The sequence below is a fragment of the Nannobrachium achirus genome (assembly GCF_963921795.1).
Source record: "Nannobrachium achirus genome assembly, chromosome: 14".
NCBI lineage: Eukaryota > Metazoa > Chordata > Actinopteri > Myctophiformes > Myctophidae > Nannobrachium > Nannobrachium achirus.
Window position 1 is genome coordinate 48,267,593 of NC_137821.1, and position 21,214 is coordinate 48,288,806.

A 21,214-nucleotide genomic window follows, 5' to 3' on the forward strand; every position below is an offset into this window, starting at 1 on the left:
TTATTTGTTTGACCTGTCACCTACTGTAAATAGTTTGTATAGTTTTTAATGTACTGATCATTTCTTTTTTGATATTATACTGTTTAGAGCAAGGGTCTTCAACAGGGGGTCCGGGACCCCTAGGGGGTCCTCAGAGTTACAAAAGGGGGTCCTCCAAATCTTTGTGTGATAGAAACTTTTTTCTTCTTTTTTATATTAACCAGTTGAACCCTAGTGTCCATATATTCTGAGAGCTTTAGCCAAAAATAGCAGATCTACAAGCTCACAACACGTCGCGCTGCGAGGCGTTGTGAGCTTGTAGCTATTTTTGGCAAAGAGGGGAAAAAGAGACGACTAATGACAGAGTGAAAGGTCAAGTTTATTAAGTATTGACAGTTCAAGTGGTTAAATATCTGAAAACACAAATTGACATGAATCCAAAATACACTGATGATTGTGCTGTCAAACAATGAAACTATATGGAATCTATTAACAGGTTGTGGGGGTCCCTGCTTCATCTCTCTCTCTCAACTAAGGGGTCCTTGGCCTGAAAACGTTGAAGACCCCTGCATTTCCATTATATATATATATATATATAAATGAATAAATAAAAAACGACAACAACAGGCAACGTATTTTTGCTATGTTTGAAAAAATAATAGGCCTAATATTTTTTATAATTTTTTAATCCATTTTATAATGGAAATATATATATATAAATACAAATATATATATAAATGAATAAATAAAAAACGACAACAGGCAACGTATTTTTGCTATGTTTGATTTGTTCTTTTCTTATTTAAATAAAAAAATGAAAACTTCCCCATGGGGTGCTGGAACACCTGCAGCACCCCTAGTTCCCACGCACTGGCAGAGTCCTGCACAGTGGCCACTGTGCCAAATTCACTTTCACTTTCAGCGGTGTGGATGCTCGGAAGCAAAGAAAGTCACCACAGTTTGATTTGATCATTCCTTAGTCAATTATGAAGGGATTTCAAAAATTAAAACGTCTCCATATTGCTTGGGAAGTCTACTTCGCAGAGAAACCGTGGCCTTTGCGATTCGCTAATCGCGGGATTTCGCATCGCGATTTCGGTTTGAAAACGATTAACCATGCAGCAGTCGTTCTTTTCTGCTGAGGAGGGGGCGGTGGGGGGCCTTTTTGGTCGGGGGCCCTACGCAGCATGCGTAGTCTGCGTGTACGGTCCGCCACCGCTGGACCCCTGGTTTAGACTGATGATGATGGGTTCTTGGTTTACCTATGATCTCAGATGACCATTTCTATGCATTTGATGTATTACCCCACGTTTACCTTGATTACTGTAAATCGCTCTGGATTAAGAGCGTCTGCTAAATGCCTAAATTGTAAATTACGCAACATTAAGTACCATTAAAATCCTCTCCCCTCCTCTCCCAGGTGTTTAAAGGAATAGATAACCGTACGCAGAGCGTGGTGGCCATAAAGACCATCGACCTGGAGGAGGCGGAGGACGAGATAGAAGACATCCAACAGGAGATCACAGTGCTCAGTCAGTGTGACAGTCCCTACATCACCAAGTATTATGGCTCATATCTCAAGGTAGGGGTGTGTGTATGTTACTGTACTTGCTCTGATTTTCACCTGGTATTGTTTCTCTGAGGCACTACATTGTTCTCTTTGCACTGGATAGTGGTTCCCAAATAAGTGACAATTGAAGGACTTTTAAGACCTTTTTAGGACCTTTTTAAACATATAAAAACAAAACAAAAAAACGATAATAAGACCATTACCACTATGTCAAAAGTTGTCAAACATTGTCAAATATTTTGGCGAAGATTTTGAAAATCTACAAGCTCACATCGCCTCGCAATGCAAGCCGTTGAGACCTTGTCAGTCAGCTATTTTCACAATATTTCAAGATGAGTCAAAATGTTGTAAAGTGCTTGTCAGGGTGGGGGGACCCCAGTTCAAATGCTGCATGATTATTTTGGCGGTTCACAGCCTGAAAAGTTTGAGATCCATTGGACAAGAGTTCATGCTTACTCTGATCCACACTTCTTCTTTCTCCGGATAAGAGTGTCTGCTAAATACGAGTGTCCACTAAATGCCTAAGTTGTTCTTATCTTGGCACTCTGATTTACGTGACCACTTAACCTGTCGTCAGTTGATTAGTGAAAGCTGTGTTGGATAAGAGAGCCTGGTTGATGCCTCAGTTGTCAAGTCTGTATTAACTCAACCTCTGCCAAAAAACGACCCCTTTGTACCCCTTCTCTGCCATGCCCGAGGAACCCGAAGATTTAATAAGCTTTAATTAAAAAAACATTTTTTATCGAAGCGGAACTAAAATAGGCCGGAACTAATGCTCCGTGATCGGTTTCTACACTGACACATTATTGAGCGGACCAGTTAACATTGAGACCGTTAACCGGAAGCGGATGGTCCGTCCTCTATTTTGTCCCGTTAGCTTTCTGTGTAAACACCGCGGCTTACAGACGGAGAACTTATTGATCAATTGAAAGAAATTAAAAGGATTTGAGAAGCTGATGGAATACGCGAACACACGATGCATAGCAGTGTCCGATCACGCACGATGGGAACTGGATGAGTGCCCGCGTTAACAGGTAGGAGAAGCCAGCAGTGAAAGACATAGAAAAATCTTCGGGCTCCTCGGCCGTAAACTACGAATGAGTTAAGGGAAAGGCTTTTGATTTTCACTATTTGAAACAACAGACTAGCTTGAGAGACTAAGTAAGAGGTGTATGAAACATGTATGTCTAAACAATTTATCTATGATGTTTTGTTCTCTCTCTCTCTTTCAGGGCAGTAAACTATGGATCATTATGGAGTATTTGGGCGGTGGTTCGGCGTTGGACTTGGTGAGTTTTGGAGAGAGAGTTATTTAAGCCAAGGGTCTTCAACAGGGGGTCCGGGACCCCTACAGGGGGGCCTCCAAATCTTTGAGTGATAGACCCTTTTTTTCTCCTTTTTTAAATTAACCACTTGAACCCTAGTGTCCAAACTGTCCATATTCTGTGAACTTTAGCCAAAAATAGCAGATCTACAAGCTCACAACGCATCACGCTGCGAGGCGTTGTGAGCTTGTAGATCGGCTATTTTCGGCAAAGAGGTTTGGTGTAGAGGGGAAAAAGAGCAGACTACGTACAGAGTGAAAGCTCAAGTTTATTAAGTATTAGCGATTCAAGTGATTAAATATCTGAAACACAAATTGACATGAATCCAAAATACACTGATGATTGTGCTGTCAAACGATTAAATTATAATCTATGAAAAGGTTGTGGGGGTCCCTGCTTCATTTCTCTCAACTAGGGGGTCCTTGGCCTGAAAAAGTTGAAGACCCCTGATTTAAGCAATATTACACAAGAAGCTGTGCTTTACTGGGATTATTGGCACGACGAGTGATGCAGTCAGGAACAAGGCGGAGACGAGTTCCACCAAAACGTCACTGAAAGTTAATTTGATTAGATTATACAGCAGTTAACATTAACATATCAGGGCGATTTTCTCTCAAATAACAACCTTTTTGTGAGTGTAATCTCCTGAAAATACATTGGGGTCTGACTGAGACAGCTGTGTCGTGGTTCACTCAGCCAGTCCAGACTCTTCATCCTTTAACATCTTTTAATGTCCAACACAAAAGAGGAGGCACGGGTGGAGAGCCCGTTTCAAACAATCTGATTGCTTGGTCGGAATTACTCCGGGCTGCATGTTGAGAACCACTGTTGTTTAGAGGTGGTGTTTCTCAACCTGTGGGTCGGGACCCCCAGGGGGCTCCCTAAATTATTTTGGGGGTCATGGTCCCCCTAATGATTACCTTAATGTGCAATGTTGTTTTCTCACCCAACAGTAAACAAACCAACAAAGTTTAAGTGTATAGAGGGTATCTGCACATTTCTAGTGACAACTTAAGGACGTTTTTAATACCTCTAAAATAACAAATTAAACGTTGGCCAAATTGTCAAATATTAGGGGCAGATATTGTGAAAATAGCAGATCTACATGTTCACAACGCCTCGCAACGCGAGGCGTTGTGAGCATGTAGATCTGCTATTTTCACAATAGAACCGTGTTATACAAAATGTAATGCCTCAACCCATAGTGCTCGTCAGGGTGGGGGGTCCCCAGTTAAAATATTATTATTTTGGGGGTCGTGGCTTGAAAAGGTTGAGGACCACTGGTTTTGAGGGTATGCGCATGCATAAAGTGAGTGGCAAAGTGAGTTTAACATCGTTTAATGCAGTCTGAATGTATTGGTTGTCAAGGGCAGAAAGTAGTTTTTTGCCACTCAGTAGGCGTTCCCGCATAACTTCTGGGTGTGATGATGATGTCACACGCATACCCTCTATATATTTAGCAATATAATTGTAATTTGTTCTGTTACTGATGTTATCTAATCGTTGTGCGTGTGCTTGTGTGTGCGTGCGTGTGTGTGTGTGTTTGTGTAGTTGAGAGCGGGTCCGTTCGACGAGGCCCAGATCGCCACCATGCTGAAGGAGATCCTGAAGGGACTGGACTACCTGCACTCTGAGAAGAAGATCCACAGAGACATCAAAGGTATGGACGGGAATATACTGTATACTATACCCATCCTGATGCTATGTAGATCTGTTGTTTTAATCTGGACTACCTGCCTCTGAGAAGAAGATCCACAGAGACATCAAAGGTACGCTAATATACCCTATACCCATCCTTGATGCTATGTCGATCTGTTGTTTTAATCCAGACATCAAAGGTATACGGATGGGAACGCCTTGCTCCAACACACCAGAATATACTGTATAAACACTACTGCTTCCCAAAACAGAGACACATTTTTATGGGTCACGAGAAAATGTCAAAAAAGAAAAACTAAGAATTAGTGCTCTACAAGCTCACAACACGCCACAACGTGCGGCGAGCTTGTAGATCTGCTGTTTTCACTAGTTTGGGTCCCGACTAATTTCTCTTTTGGGTCACAAGCTAAAAACTTTGGGAACCACTGGTGTACACCTACGGTATCTTGTTGCTATGTATATCGGTTGTTTTAATTAAACCAATGCACACCCGATAGGTGAGACAAAGCTCAAGGCACTAAATACATTTAAAAATCCTAACCTTTATATAGTTTTATGCCTGCATATTGCAAGGTGGTCATAGAATCAATAAAAAAAAAGTGCACCTGGACTTGGCGCACCAGTGTGCCTCGGGACACTGTTTGGGAACCAATGTTTTTTTTTTTTTTTTTTTTATCCCACGGTTTTGCAACCTATTTTGCTCACCCGGTGACTACCTAACCTGTAGTCCTGGTTTCCGCTCTCCCCCTGCCGCGCCAGGGGACATTGGGGAGCACCCGGCTGGCTAGGGGGAGGTAGTATAGAAACCAGGACTACTGCATGTTTTTGTGTGGGGGCCTATGCCCAAGGAGACACGGGGAGAACATGCAAACTCACCACAGAAAGGGGGAACCAATGTTTTAACGGAATGCAATTTCTCTCACATTTTGTTTTATCTTTTTCTTTTACTTCTCTCTCCCTCACACACTGAACTATAATAGCCTAATCCTCTCTCCCCCTCTCTCCCTCCATACAGCTGCTAACGTGCTGCTGTCAGAACACGGTCAGGTGAAGCTAGCAGACTTCGGGGTGGCAGGTCAGCTGACCGACACGCAGATCAAGCGGGAGACGTTCGTGGGGACTCCCTTCTGGATGGCTCCGGAGGTCATCCAGCAGTCTGCGTACGACTCCAAGGTAGGACCTCCAGGAGATGCACGCACACACACACACACACACACACACACACACACACACACACACACACACACACGCGCGCGCACACAACCACGCACACGTGCGCTTTCTCAGTTTTTTAACTTTGTTTTCTTTTCTTTAATAAATCAGTGCTTTTGAACATCCCTTATACTGTATATGTGTGTTCGAAACAAAAAGTATTAAAAGGCACTTCTGTCTGACTAACTCCATTGGATCCTCATACTGTCGATCAAGCCACCCAACTAACTCTTTATTTTTTCATCTGACTTGCTGACTTTCTAATCAATGATTGATGACAAAACAATCAATGATGGACAAAACTATCTCCACATTCACTGGTCAAAAACCTCCCAAATCCACTTGAGCTGGATTCGGGTAAAGTGATGATAATATAGTGACACAAGTATCTGAAAATGTATAACGAAGAAAGTGTATAAACAATAAGAACTGTGAAGAGGCATTATTATGTTGTTTTATGATGTTGATATTTTGAACATGCAACCAATGAATAAATTAAGTAGAATTCCTCTGTTAATTTTACTGTAGAACAGAATGGACCTTTGGGAGTTAAATGAGAAGTAAGGATTTTACTGTGTGCAGTTCAATTCAGGAACATTCTCTGTCAGGCCAGTTTCTAAAGTGCAGCAGACACAAAACAAGCACAGACACAGAAGCTTTCTGTGACGTATGGACTGCTGGCTGTTTGGTTTGTGTGTGTGTGTGTGTGTGTGTGTGTGTGTGTGTGTGTGTGTGTGTGTGTGTGTGTGTGTGTGTGTGTGTGTGTGTGTGTGTGTGTGTGTGTGTGTGTGTGTGTGTGTGTGTGTGTGTGTGTGTGCGCGTGTGTGTGTGCGTGTGTGTGTGTGCGAGCGCAAGGATTCAAGGCTGAGCTTTGGCAAGGTCATACGCTGTGTGTGTGTGTACACTTGCCTGCCTGGCTGGTCTGGAGTGTTTTGGAAATAATGTGCACGTTATTGTGTGTGTGTGTGTGTGTGTGTGTGTGTGTGTGTGTGTGTGTGTGTGTGTGTGTGTGTGTGTGTGTGTGTGTGTGTGTGTGTGTGTGTGTGTGTGTGTGTGTGTGTGTGTGTGTGTGTGTGTGTGTGTGTGTGTGTGTAGTAAGTAATGTCTCCCTGGATGTGGTTTCTGTGTCAGCCGGTGTGTTGTGATTCATGTGGGCAGTGCACGTCCATTGTGGTGTGTGTGTGTTTTCTAACACACCCCTCAAGTGCCCACAGCGCGCGTGCGCACACACACACACACACACACACACACACACACACACACACACACACACACACACACAGTGTTATAAAAATGTCAAAGTGTTGAAAATGGGTACCACACCCCCGAGTGAACAAACTGGCTTTGTGTGTGTGTGTGTGTGTGTGTGTGTGTGTGTGTGTGTGTGTGTGTGTGTGTGTGTGTGTGTGTGTGTGTGTGTGTGTGTGTGTGTGTGTGTGTGTGTGTGTGTGTGTGTGTGTGTGTGTGTGTGTGTGTGTGTGTGTGTGTGTGTGTGTGTGTGTGTGTGTGATTCGCTGCTCCCTCGAGCATCAGCATATTGAACTAATGTGTCACACACACAGTTCTGTTAAGACGGTTGTTCTCAACGTGCGGTCCGGGGACCCCCATGTGGTCCTCGAGGAGGTTCCAGTATTGAATATTCATTTCAAGAAAATGGAAACTGTAACTGTGTCATTGACAATTGAATTTCCCCTGCGAAATGGATACTACTACTGGTCATTTTCGACACAATTGCTGGCCAGGCCTGGAATCGAACCTGGGGCCACTTGAGCCACAATTTTCTGCTAGTTGTTCCCATATACCCATACCAGTACCCGAAAAGCTGCCTAAAATGTTGGTATGAACATCAGGCAGTATGACCATGTTATTTATCACCACATTTCATTGACAGTAATATTTTGAGTTGATGTTGCACTGGTTCTCAAATGTTTGATTTTAACTCATATGCTGCCACGCCCGAGGAACCCGAGAATTTTTGAAAAAAAAAAAAAAAAAAATGTTCAAAAAATGTTTTTTTCAAAAAAAAAAATTTGACCCCAAAACATTTAGTAGGCATGATAGCGATCGCGAAATTGCATGTTTAACCCCCATAGCAACCCCATCTTTCAAACATGGCAGCCATCTTTGTTTACATTTTAGGAAAACATAATGGCTGCTATCTCATGAATGCCTGAACGGATTTCCATTCGGATTTTTTTGTTTGAAAGCTGTGAGCAATGTGGACACACGTGGTGCATTATCTAGGCATGGGTGTGCATGATCCGTGCACTATGAATTACATGGAAGTCTATGGAGACAGTTTGGCATATGAGAGTACGAAGGTATTGTTAAATGGCAGCAGATGAGTTAAGGACCCCCATTACTCTGAGAGTGTACAAAATAGAGACAAATTTGGTTCTATTTGTACACTCTCAGAGTTACAGACTGTAAGGATCCATTTGGAACACCTTGGACCCCACTTTGATTACCACTGTCTTAGATTTGTATTTACTGTTTTGCTCCTAAAAGGAGCTAAGCTCCAACATCTGGCTTTGTCCGGGCTCTGAAGTGTGGCCTACATCTGGACTACATGATTGATTGATTGATTGATTGATTGATTGATGGAATACGTCATCAGAAGTAGGGCTGTCACGATATGACATTTTACATGACGATTAATTGTCACTCAAATAATTGGCGATTAACGATTTAATTGTGTTTTTGTCGTTGATAATTACATTTCTGTTTGGCTTTTAGGCTTTGAAGTTGTACATGGTAGATATGACACATAACCTAAATATACAAAGAAATTACTGACATATTTGACAACTTACTACTTAAAAAATAACTTTGATAGTGGAAATAGCCGATCTACAAGCTCACAACGCGTCGCGATGCGACGCGTTGTGAGCTTGTAGATCTGCTATTTCCACTATTTCGGACATTTTTCAACATTCACGATTATGACGATTATGACAAAATAATTGCGATAATGTCAAATAATCACGATTAGACTATTATGTAATAATTGTGACAGCCCTAATCAGAAGTATGCATAGGAATAGTACAGGACAGTACAGTTCAGATACAACGTCTACTAAAAGGATTTAGACCACAAGAAAGAGCAATGGCTTGTTTGCGTTCGGGTCCATTTGTAAGTCTTGGCACAAAGTGCTCAACGTTTGTTGGTCCGGGCTCTGAAGCATGGCCTACATCTTGGCACAAAGCGGGTCACATTGGCCAGGCTTTACGGGACACTCAATGAAATTAACTCATAAACATTTGTATTACACACTGGTATCGGATCGGTACTCTGTATGGACCGATAAGGCAAGTTATGGGTATCGTTAGCAGTAAGGATAAAATGGTACCTGCTACTTAAAACTGGTGGCAGAAACGCGGGCCGGTTCGTGGCCGTCCGGTTTCCGTGGAAGCACCCAAGGTTCCAAGAACTTCTGGAACGGAAACAGATCAACAACCAAAAGTTTGTTTTGGTGGGAAAGGGGGGGCCTCTGCTTGCTAAAAAAAGGCCAACAGTTGGAGCAGAGCAGCGCTATGAGGAGGAAATGGCCCTGGCCACTGTGTGCTGACTGATGGCCAGGAGACCACTGTGTCCTGAGTCTGACGGATGGCCAGAGGGACCAATGGGTGCTGAAGGATTGGCCAGGCGCAGGCACGTGCACACAGACATCAAAGGGGGCTTGAGCTCTTTTTACCCGCCTGTAAAAAGTGCCCTCTCTCCAGACCATGAATGCAGTTTTTGAAGCGGTGAAAACCGCTTCCAATGAGTGGCTTTGTGTGTCCCATGCCCATATATGGTCATTTCAGTCCAGAATGAACAGGTTTTTTTCAAAAACAAAATGTGTGTTTAATGTCCATATATGGTCATCTCAGTCCAGAATATGGTCACTCCAGTCCAGAATGAACAGGTTTTTTCTGTCCCGTACGTCCAGAATATCAGTCCAGAATGAATAGGCTTTTTCAAAAAGCAAAATGTGTGTCCCATGTCCATATATGGCCATTTCAGTTCAGAATGAACAGGTTTTATCTGTCCTGTCCCGTCCGTCCGTCCGTCCGTCCGTCCGTCCGTCCGTCCGTCCGTCCGTCCGTCCGTACGTACGCACGTACGTATGTGTGTGTAGTGTCCGTCCCGGTCTGATGATTGGATACTTTGAGGATTGGTCAAGCTTCACATGACAATTCGGCCCTCCAGATAAAATCATTAATTCATTCAGAATATAAAGAATGTATAGATCACAGAGTTCATAACTCTAGAACACATAGAATAAAAGTTCACCGCTTCACTTCGAACCGAGGTTTGATTTTTGCCAGACCCATGAAATGGGTAGGCCTACATAAGCAAATGTCGGTCTGTCCCTTTTCTATATAAAGGGTATATATGATGATGACATGATGATGACATGCCTACAAAAGGCATGATGTCATAAATGATGATGACAGACAGAGGGTTGGCAGAACCAGGTTGACCTGGTCTAGTTACTATGGTGAAAGAAATGCAAATGTCCTCTTTCCATGCCATACCTGAAGGCAGCATTCAAGAGAATTGCCTTGTCCAAACTCTCCTGAACTTTAAAGCAGCGTCTTATGTTGAAAGAATTGCCCTCTGGAGAAATCCATGCCGCTACGCCACATCTCCAGTATTCACTTGATTATGCTTAGTTTAGTGTGGTACCCCGACCTCCAAGCTCAGTAGCTCACAACGTGTCGCGCTGCAACGCGTTGTGAGCTTGGAGGTCTGCTATTTTCAATATTTTCACCAAAGCCAAAAGGCCCCTTTAGAAATATCAGCCCCTAAGCCTGGTTTCTAAACTGCCTCCCCCTGGCCAGCCAGGGCGCCTGATGGAGGGGAAAGAAACTGGTTGGAGTATCGTGTTCCTTCCACGCGTCCTTCCACGCGTCCAGCCGGGCAATCTCTCTCCTGTCAGGTGAAAAAGAAGCGACTTGTTCTACTCATGCATAGAAGGAAGCATGAGGTCGGTCCGTTGCTCCCCACTGGCAGAGGGGAGTGTAGCGCCCAGGATTACATTAAGTAATTGGCACTGGGTGAAAAATGGGTTGCAAAATCGTTCGATAAAAAATTTGAAAAAAAGAGAGAAATATCAGCCCCTGGCTCCCTACCTTTGTCTGCACACCCCTGGCCAGAGGGACCATTCTTACTTTCTTTCCCCCTGGTTGGCAGCTCAATGTGCTGCCGCAGGGGCGTCACAGGGGGGGGGGGGGGGGGGGGGTAGTGGGACTGAGTTACTAGGGCCCAAAGTCGAGGGGCCCTATAGTAACTTTAGCTATTGAAAAATAGCAGATATACAAGCTCACAGCGCTGCAAGCTTGTAGATCTGCTATTTTTGAGCGGTGGTCACAACGCTCCTATACGTGGCCGTGTGGGTCTGTGTGTGTGTCTGTGTGTGTGTCTGTGTGTGTGTCTGTCTGTGTGTGTGTATGTAGCCTGGACTTCGGCGCGTAACTAGTGCCGCACCATTTACGCCACTCGCGCAATATATACATCAAAATGTGCGGCTCGGCCGGGAATGGTGTTCTATTACCTTTCGTTCCGATCCGCCTTACCATGCCGACGTAATCGGCAAAAAACGACGCTTAATTGTCCCCATTGACTTATAATGGGACAATGCAAGAAATCACTTTCAAGTATTTTTCTCTCGTAAACCATAGGAGCTACAGTTTCAAACCTCGGAGAGGAGATTCATAATGATTTTAAGAATGAATCGAAAAATAATTACATCACTCGGCCTCATGGTGGCGCTATAACGGCCCACTTTACGTTTTGCCCCGTAACTCTTGAACCGTAGATCGGAAAATTAAACTTATTTTTTCCCTGGATTCCTTGGGTCAAGACGCATCTCCCGATATAGGCCACGCCCATTTGCGCCAGGATAGATTTTCCGCCATCTTGAATTTTCTCCAAAACACACTTTTTGTTCCTTTTCCGACATATTTTCTTCAAATTGCACAAAAAACGGTACACATGATCTATGAACCCATGCAATGAACATACTCAAGGGATATTGCGATAGTCCATTCCGTTCGTTCGTAACGGGTTTCCAAAGTTAGCGGGAGGGGCCCGTTTTGCAAACAATAGCCATAAATCACAAACAAAACGTCGAGTCAACACTGAATTTCAACCACAGGTCGGGGGTGGCATACTCAACGAATCCCCAAAAGCATTTCCACTTGGCCACATGGTGGCGCTATAACGGACCACTTGCCTCGCAACTCTGGAACCGTAGGTCGGAAAATTACAAATATTTTTTCCCTGGATTCCTTGGGTCAAGACGCATCTCCCCAAATAGGCCCCGCCCATTTGCACTGCAACCCCCGCTGCACCCACCCAGTATTGCTGTTGCGCAGCCTCCACGACCACCGCTCAGTTCACACGGGTGTGATTTTTTAAAAGTCGTGAAAATGTGTGCAAATCTTTGAATATATGTATTTTTTAAGCGAACATTTGTAACTAAAATGTTGCTTCTGGGGGGGTCCCTGGAACAAAATATTTTGAGATGGGGGACCGTGGCCAAATACATATCATCTTGGGGGTCCTTGACATAAAAAAAGTTTGAGCACCACTGACATGGAAACATATGTTTCTTGCATGTTTCTTCAAAAATAGCAGATCTACAAGCTCGCAGCGCGGCACTCGGTGCCGCGCTGTGAGCTTTTATATCTGCTATTTTTCAATAGTTAACATTCATGGGGGGCCCGCAGTGAATCCTTGTACCCAGGGCCCAGAATTTGGTGTGACGCCCCTGTGCTGCAGACTTCCACAGCTTTCTCCGCTTGAGGGATTTCTTCCTGTCAACCTCGGCCTCACCCTGACCTGACAACCACCACCACAACCACCAGGTTGTTAGAAACAACCAAATCCTCACTCTCTGGGACTAGAAAATGGAACCATAATATGTATATATATCTTTCCTGCCGGAAAGCATTATTATGCATTATTACTTAAACCATTGTTTTATGCTTTAACTATTAAAAAAATAGCAGATATACAAGCTCACAACCGCGCTGCGAGCTTGTAGATCTACTGTATTCTTTTGAAATAACATCTTTGCAAATCTGCGAATATATATTTTTCAAAGCAAACCTTTTTTTTAACTCAAATCTCTGCTTCTGGGGGTCCCTGGAACAACATATTTTGAGATGGGGTTCCGCGGCCAAATACATGTTATTTTGGGAGTCCTTGACATGAAAAATGTTGAGAACCACAGATTTAGAAGAAGGATTTAGAAGACCATCATAATATCTTCTTATAAAACGGGCGGAGCGGGCACAAACCTCTAGTTACAAGACACTTCTTCAAAGTGGAGTCTGGGGACACCCAGGGGTGTTAGGGGGGTTCCCAGCTACATTATTGACAGGTAAGAATGAACAACAGGGGGTCCGGGACCCCTAGGGGGTCCTCAGAGTTACTACAAGGGGTCCTCCAAATCATTTTCCTTCTTTTTTTATATCAACCACTTGAATCCTAGTGTCCATATTCTAAGAACTTTAGCCACAAATAGCAGATCTACAAGCTACCTGAGCTTGTAGATCGGCTATTTTTGGCAAAGATCTTTGGTGTAGCTGGGAAAAAGAGCAGACTAAAAACAGAGTGAAAGGTCAAGTTCATTAGGTAATGACGGCTCAAGTGGTTAAATATCTGAAAACACAAATTGACATGAATCCAAAATACACTGATGATTGTGCTGTCAAACAATGAAACTATATGGAATCTATGAACAGGTAGTGGGGGCCCCTGCTTCATCTCTCTCTCAGCTAAGGGGTCCTTGGCCTGAAAACGTTGAAGACCCCTGAAATAGACCATGGGTATCTGTCAAACCCATTTAGATATTCTACGTTTTCCTTGTGACATACTGTATCTTAGGGGGCATACATACATTGATAGACATACATAGATTTGACTTTGACTTTGATGTATGGCCCGTTGGACTACTTTTGCGCCAGCAAAGCGTCCCTTGTAATTTATTTCAGGCCGCACTTGTTGATGGTGACGTCAACAAGAATTGGCTGTTTTCAAGGGTTTTCCCATGATGTCACCCTGTGTTTCTTCAAGGGTTTTCCCATTGAATGACAAACACACACACAACACAAACACTCTTTGGTGTTCCTTTTGGACACATTTTATGACTGCACCTGTACTTGTGTTGTTTGCATTTCTGTTTAATAGTATACCGGTAGTATAGTAGTAGAAGTAAGTAATCAATCAAATGTAAGACAATTGAGGTACATTTTGTATGTTATTTCTTCAGGTAGTCATGGCTGCTAGTTCCCACCTGATATCATGTGGGAGTTCCAAGCTCTCAAGATCGTACTGAACAACTGCTAACTTGCATAAGGTCTTCAGGCTAGGACTCAAGTCTAAGATGTACAGCAGGTCACACCTCTCGTCCTTGGCTTCATCTTCAACATTACTTGGGACGGATGTGTATCTGCGTCCTCCAAAGAGGATGATACGATCTCCCACCATGCAACAGCACATTTCAGACATCCATGAACACGGGGCTTTCCCCTTGGGCTCAACCTTCTTCCAGAAGGAGGTCTCTGGGTTGAATTTCCACAGGTCATTGAAGGTGCGGCCCAGGTCCAGGTTGTCACCACCAAATATGTACAGCTCTCCATTGTAGGTAAAGGCTGAATGATCATCGCGTCTCTCTGGAAGAAGCGGTACAGAAGGTGTTGTCAGCCAGCAGTTGGTCTCGGTGTCAAATACACTAACACTGTTGTAGCGGTCCTCCTCTTCCCCCCGGCCTCCAAACACAAACATCTTTGTCCCGATGATGGTGGCAGAGTGACCTTTTGAAGGAGGTGGCAGAGTGCCTCTGGCGTTAATTAAAGACCAGACCATTGTGTTGGTGTCCAACTTGTAGATGTCGGCATAGTATCCTTTCAGGTCGCTTCCTCCATAGACATAAATTACCTTGCCCAAAACACAAGCCGAGTGCCCGCATCTCTCCCCTGGAACGGCCCCTGAAACAGGAGGCTTGAACCATGTGTGGGTGTCAACATCAAATGCTTGAAGCACATGGAACATGCGATAACCATACCCACCCCAGATGTATACAATATCTTCTAATAGCACAGCTATGGAGCCTATAGGTTCAAACTTGCAGGGAACTTCGGGCAACATCCTCCAGCGTGAAGACACTGTGTTGAAGATGTGCACATCAATGTAGCCATACTTATCCCGTCGTCCAAAGCAGTACACTTTGTTTCTCACTGCAACAGCATGCTGTCTTCGGCTTTCCTTTGGTATTCCTCTCAGACGCACTGACCAACGGAACATTTCAAACAGAATAAGCAAAAACAAAAGACGCAATTCTGGGAAATTGTTGTTTGGTCTCTGTTTTTATGGATAGGCAAAATGTCATGTGAACCTTGGCCTATCTATAGTCACCTATCTTTAGTCAAGTAAATTGCCTATTCATTGGGCTCTTGTACACTGCGTTTTTCCAACAAGAATTCTGCAAAATGAAAAGTCAGATATGCCTTCCGTTCAGACGACAACGGCATTTTCGGGGGTTAAAAACGGAAGATGGTAAATCCGGATTTCTTTGTGAAATTCTGTGAAACGATTCTCCTTGCGTTTCCATCTAAACAGGCGAGTTACAGGGAAAACCGCAAAATGTGCAGATATACAAGCAGATATACAAGCTCACAGCGCGGCACCGAGTGCCGCGCTGCGAGCTTGTAGATCTGCTATTTTTGAAAATCGTGGAAATTAGAATTTTGACCCGATTCTATAAGTATCCTTTGAATCTTTCTAAGATTTTTTGAAAAACCTATGTTTCTATGTCAGCAATCTGGCTATAGCCATCGTCAAAGAAAAGGTCTTTTTCACTTAAATGGAGCTCAGTTAGTCTGTTCTTGAGAGACTACTATGTCAGTGGTTCTCAAACCTTTTCATGTGAAGAACCCCCAAAATGACATGTATTTGTCCACAGACCCCCACCTCAAAATACTTAGTTCCAGGGACCACCCAGAAGCAAAATTTGAGTTACAAACGTTCGCTTTGAAAATACATACGTTCAAAGATTTGCACACATTTTCACGACTTTTTCAAAAAATAGCAGATCTACAAGCTTGTAAATCTGCTATTTTTCACTGGTTAAAGCATTCAGTAATTCTAGGCCTAAATGGCTTCAAACCTTAGCATAGATGACTTCATAGCCTTTTTTGACAGCACTGTCATCAGTGTTGTGTCAATTAAATATGTTTATTTACACATTTATCTTTTATATTCATGTGCTTGTTGACGTGTATTTTCACCCCGAATACGCACACGCGTGCACGTGACTGGTTGACATATGGTTGTTGGGTGTAATAGAGCAGGCGTGTAACTGTCAAACGGTGACTTGGCTTTGTAATGTAATATGATGCTGTCTACACTCTGTGTGTGTGTGTGTGTGTGTGTGTGTGTGTGTGTGTGTGTGTGTGTGTGTGTGTGTGTGTGTGTGTGTGTGTGTGTGTGTGTGTGTGTGTGTGTGTGTGTGTGTGTGTTAGGCTGACATATGGCTATTGAGTTTGCCAGTTCAACAGTGGTGTGTGTGTGTGGCAGAGAGAGTGGATAGTGTGTGTACTGTGTGTGCACCTGCCTGTAGGTTTCCTTGTGATAGTGCCTGTTTGCATACGTGCGTGCATGTGTGTGTAGTCGGGCTAGGGTGTGTGTGTGGTAATTTTTAGGCTGTGTGTGTGTGTGTGTGTGTCCTTTGTGCAGACATATGGTCAGTAGGCTGTGACTCGAGTGCATCCAACAGCTAAGCTTGTTCATGGTGTTGCTAGCTATTCATGCACAATTTATAGAACGTATTAATGTAGTGCAGGGGTGCCCAAAAGGTAGATTGTGATCTTCCAGTAGATCACAATCTAGAAGGCTGTGCAGGTAGACCACATGACCTGCCCCTAAACACATATAATTAAAATGTAAACAAAGATATTCATAAACAAAAATCACAAAACCCTTCTTTTTGGCATCTGTCTCTTGAATTAAACCTCAAATGAGGCTTTTAAGCCGTGACATCATTTTGTAGGCAGAGGAGAATCTGCCCCCAGAGCATTTTCTGTCCCTCGCTATTTCAAAAAACAACGACTAAAAAATAACGACTAAAGTATCATTCTAACACTTTCCTTTCAATAACAAAGAGAAGAAAAATGTGTAAATAGTAAAAATAGTAAAAAGATTCACGGAAACTGGGGGCAGAAATTCTCCTCTGCCTACAAAATGATGTCATACTTAACAGCCCCATACCTGGAACGCGCCCACTTTAAGCATTATTTTATGCTTTAACTATTGAAAAATAGCAGATATACAAGCTCACTGCACGGCACTGAGTGCCGCGCGGCGAGCTTGTAGATCTGCTATTTTTTTTTTTATTGTGAAAATGTGTGCAAGTCTTTGAATATCTTTAACCCGATCTTCGACCTGACTTCTATCTAAATCCTTCCTCTAAAACAGCGGTTCTCAAACTTTTTCATGTCAAGGACCCCCAAAATTACAGGTATTTGGCCGCGGACCCCCATCTCAAAATATGTTGTTCCAGGGACCCCCCAGAAGCAGAGATTTGAGTTACAAAAGTTTGCTTTGAAGAATATATATTGAAAAATGTGCACACATTTTCAAGTTTTTTCAAAAATAGCAGATCTACAAGCTCGCAGCGCAGCACTCGGTGCCACGCTGTGAGCTTATATATCTGCTATTTTTCAATAGTTAAAGCATTCAATAATTCTAGGCCTAAATTTAAGGTGACTTGATTGATTGGCATCAAGAAGGGCCTGTCAGCTCCCCCAATGCTTTGTTTTGAGTCAGTAGCATTTACAGAATGGGATGAAGTCTTTTCCCCCCACTATTTCTCCAGTGCCGCTATACTAAAGCCCCCTCAGCAAATTTTTGAGGGGAGGGTAGATCGTGTCGAGCTGGTCATGTAAAAAGTAGCTCTCAAGTAAAAACAAAAAAGTGTGGGCACCAGTGTTGTTTTTGACAGCAAATTTTGATGTAGTTTTAGTCATAGTCTTTTGAATAAAATGTCATTTTAGTTTTTGTCAGTCACCTGAAAAGTTTTAGGTTTAGTCTAGTTTTAGGCGACTAAATCTACAGTTGATTTGGTCAACTAAAATGTATTTTGGCAGGCCTTGATGGCTTCGTAATGACTGATTTTACACTTGGTTGCGTGCTGAAAATAGCAGATCTACAAGCTCACAACATGTCGCGCTGCGACGCGTTGTGAGCTCGTAGATCTGCAATTTCAGCACGCAACACCGGAGAGCAACCAAACATAAATTGACACTCTTCTCCACTAGTCCCTCCCCAACATTTTAGTCTAGTTTTTATTTTGTTGACAAAATTGTCAATATATTTTGGTCTTAGCTTAGTTTTTATTTCGTTTTCGTCAGTGAAAAAAACAAAACGCAGTCGACAAACATTTTTCGACATAGTTTTAGTCGACAAAATCAACACTGGTGGGCACCCCTGATGTAGTGTCTCTCTCTCTCTCCCTCTCTCCCCCTCTCTCTCCTAGGCTGACATCTGGTCCCTGGGCATCACGGCCATAGAGCTGGCCAAGGGCGAGCCCCCCAACTCGGACATGCACCCCATGAGGGTCCTGTTCCACATCCCCAAGTCCAGCCCCCCCACGCTGACCGGAGACTTCTCCAAGAGCTTCAAGGAGTTCACAGAAACCTGTCTGAACAAGGACCCCGCCTTCGTAAGTTAAAACGCAAGACCCGGGAACGTATTATTATGGGTTATTACTTCAAACTTAATTTTATGATTTAACTATTAAAAACTAGCTCACAGCGTGGCATTAGCGCGACATTTGTGCACGTCTTTGAAACTTTTTCATGTCAAGGACCCCTAGAAATATAGGCTATGTATTTGGTCGGTGACCCCCGTCTCAAAATATTATGTATCAGGGGAAAATATTTGAACACTTTAAAAAAATATATATTCAAAAGTTTGCGCAAATGTTCATGATTTAAAAAAATAGATCTAGAAGCTCGCAGCGCGGCCGTTCTGCGCGCTTGTAGATCTGCTATTTTTCAATAGTTAAAGCGAAACATAATGATTAAATTGGTTAAAATCTAGACTGACACAGATGCAGGTCTAAACATAAAAGCAGGCACACGTGCACGCAAGGGAAAAGAAGTAGGAAAGAGACTGAGCGAACGAGGGAGTAAGAGAAAGTGATGTTGAAAGAGAGAGAGTTTGTAGATCTAGAAGCTCGCAGCGCGGCCGTTCTGCGTGCTTGTAGATCTGCTATTTTTCAATAGTTATAGCAAAACATAATGATTAAATTGGTTAAAATCTAGACTGACACAGATGCAGGTCTAAACATAAAAGCAGGCACACGTGCACGCAAGGGAAAAGAAGTAGGAAAGAGACTGAGCGAGCGAGGGAGTAAGAGAAAGTGATGTTAAAAGAGAGACAGAGAGAGAGTTTTTAGACTGTTAAGTTCAACAGGATGTTGCACACAGATGGTTCCTCCTTTGAAAGATCTGCATTTTGTCGCCCCCTGGTGTTGAAATGTAATGATGCTGTGGGGGAATTCTTCAAAATGATTTCTTTTGCCATGGACATACTGTACAAAATGAGAAGACAATAATATGTCCAGAAACACATAAAGAGATAACCTGGAATGACCATAACAGTTCTGTAACACTGAGCGTGTACAAATGGAACCAAATGGACCCTTATGGGTCCATATAAGGGTCCATTTGGTTCCATTAGTACACACTCAGTGGTATGGGGATCCTTGCAAATAAAACATTTGAGAACCACTAGTACTAGTTGTACTCCTAATATGCCATACCTAGTGTCATAGTAAAGCAGTGTCATACGCATTCTGAAATAACCTGTAGTCTTGACATCCAGTAATGGGGTCTTAATGATGAAAATAAGAACATTATAAATGGTTTGAGTGTAAAAGAAAATCTAGAATTTGCCACGGACAAAACCAAGTCTTGCGGACACATGTTGATGACCCCACCTGTCAGCTCCCCGCTGACAGGTGCCAAACATTTTGCCATGTTTTATCTTGCACGTCTGGTTACATTTGGTAATGTGAGTTATTCGTGTTTTGGTCAGAGCAGCACACACCTGACAAAAGACCATTGATATTAAATATTGATAAGGATAGTTAAATAAAATATTATAATTGTGACGCATACTCTATGTACCGTAATTGCTGGACTATAAGCCGCACCTGAATATAAGCCGCACCAGCTAAATTTAGAACAAAAAACAAATGTTTACATATATAAGCCGCACCTGACTATAAGCCGCAGGTGTCCTTCCTGCATCCTGCTAGAGCGCCCCTGGTGGCCGTTAGCTGTAAAAATCTATATATAAATCCTTGTTAAAGACCATTTTAAAACTAACTAACTGGCCGTTAGCTGTAAAAATCTCTATATAAGCCGCACCGTTGTATAAGCCGCAGGGTTCAAAACATAGGAAAAAAGCCGCGGCTTATAGTCCGGCAATTACGGGTATGTAACTTTGTTATGGTCTGACCAAAAGTAGATTTTGTCAGGAGATAGTCAGCCCCTGGGTGTTTTAATATTTGCTAATGAAAGGTTTGGACACGGCTTGCCATTGACTCTCGACAAAGCTGGATGCACCGCGGTGGGTTCAAACCCCCAGACAGATGGTGGGCAGGGCACTGTTACTGAAACACCGAACCGCTCAAGCATCTCACAGACTCTGTTTTGACAAACACTATTCTCTCTCAAGCAAGTCAGGCAACTACAGAGAGACTGCACTTCTTTGTCTCGTGAAGCTGCCATATGTTTGTCGTTTCTGTTCACCAAAATATATACATTTTTAATCTCCATTTTATGCTAAGCAGCAAGCTGGGTAGGCCTCGATGAATTTAGTTTAGTGAATTTAGCTACTGTACCCTTTTTTAAAGGTGATACACCATGCATTTAAAAAGTATTTGTCATATTGTTTATGTCCCAAAAACGTTTTTCAAAAGGTTTGAGGCTAAATTACCACTCCTGAATAGAGAGCCTCTCTCATTTTTGAATGGTTCTCAGAGCATTTTCAGCTGCAGTACCACCTTTGGCCTGAACTGCGCCCCCCCCCCCCCCCCCCCCCCCCCCCCCCAGCCTGTTTTGAGAACCTGTGGGATGCTTTTAACCTCTGCCTTCCCAAAACGTGAGAAAGACACAACGGTCAGAAATGGGACTTTGTGAGGATAGAAGGTGCTAACGGGACCCCAAAAAAAGGCTTTAAAATAGGAAAAGTGAAATTTCATGGTGTATCACCTTTAAGATATTCTTTGGGGCTTTTTCTGCCTTTATTTATAGTTGTAGTAGTCAGAGATGGACAGGACACGGGGAGAGAGAGAGATGGGGAGAGACGTGCGGTAAAACTCGTTGGGAACGGGACTCGAACCCGCGCGATGCACCGTCAGGCTACATTTGGAGCCTGGGTACCCGGACTGCCAGGCCAGCTGTCCGG

At 43.2% G+C, this 21,214-nt stretch overlaps 1 protein-coding gene across 1 annotated transcript in view; it reads left to right on the forward strand.

The window, feature by feature from the left end:
• stk26 (serine/threonine protein kinase 26) overlaps positions 1 to 21,214 on the forward strand; it is a 73,716-nt gene that overhangs the window by 33,436 nt on the left and 19,066 nt on the right. Inside the window, exons 3-7 of the mRNA XM_080742043.1 lie at positions 1,400 to 1,561; positions 2,782 to 2,838; positions 4,426 to 4,534; positions 5,549 to 5,706; positions 18,273 to 18,458. Coding sequence (XP_080598169.1) covers positions 1,400 to 1,561; positions 2,782 to 2,838; positions 4,426 to 4,534; positions 5,549 to 5,706; positions 18,273 to 18,458 — 672 coding nt within the window. The remainder of the gene's footprint in view (positions 1 to 1,399; positions 1,562 to 2,781; positions 2,839 to 4,425; positions 4,535 to 5,548; positions 5,707 to 18,272; positions 18,459 to 21,214) is intronic.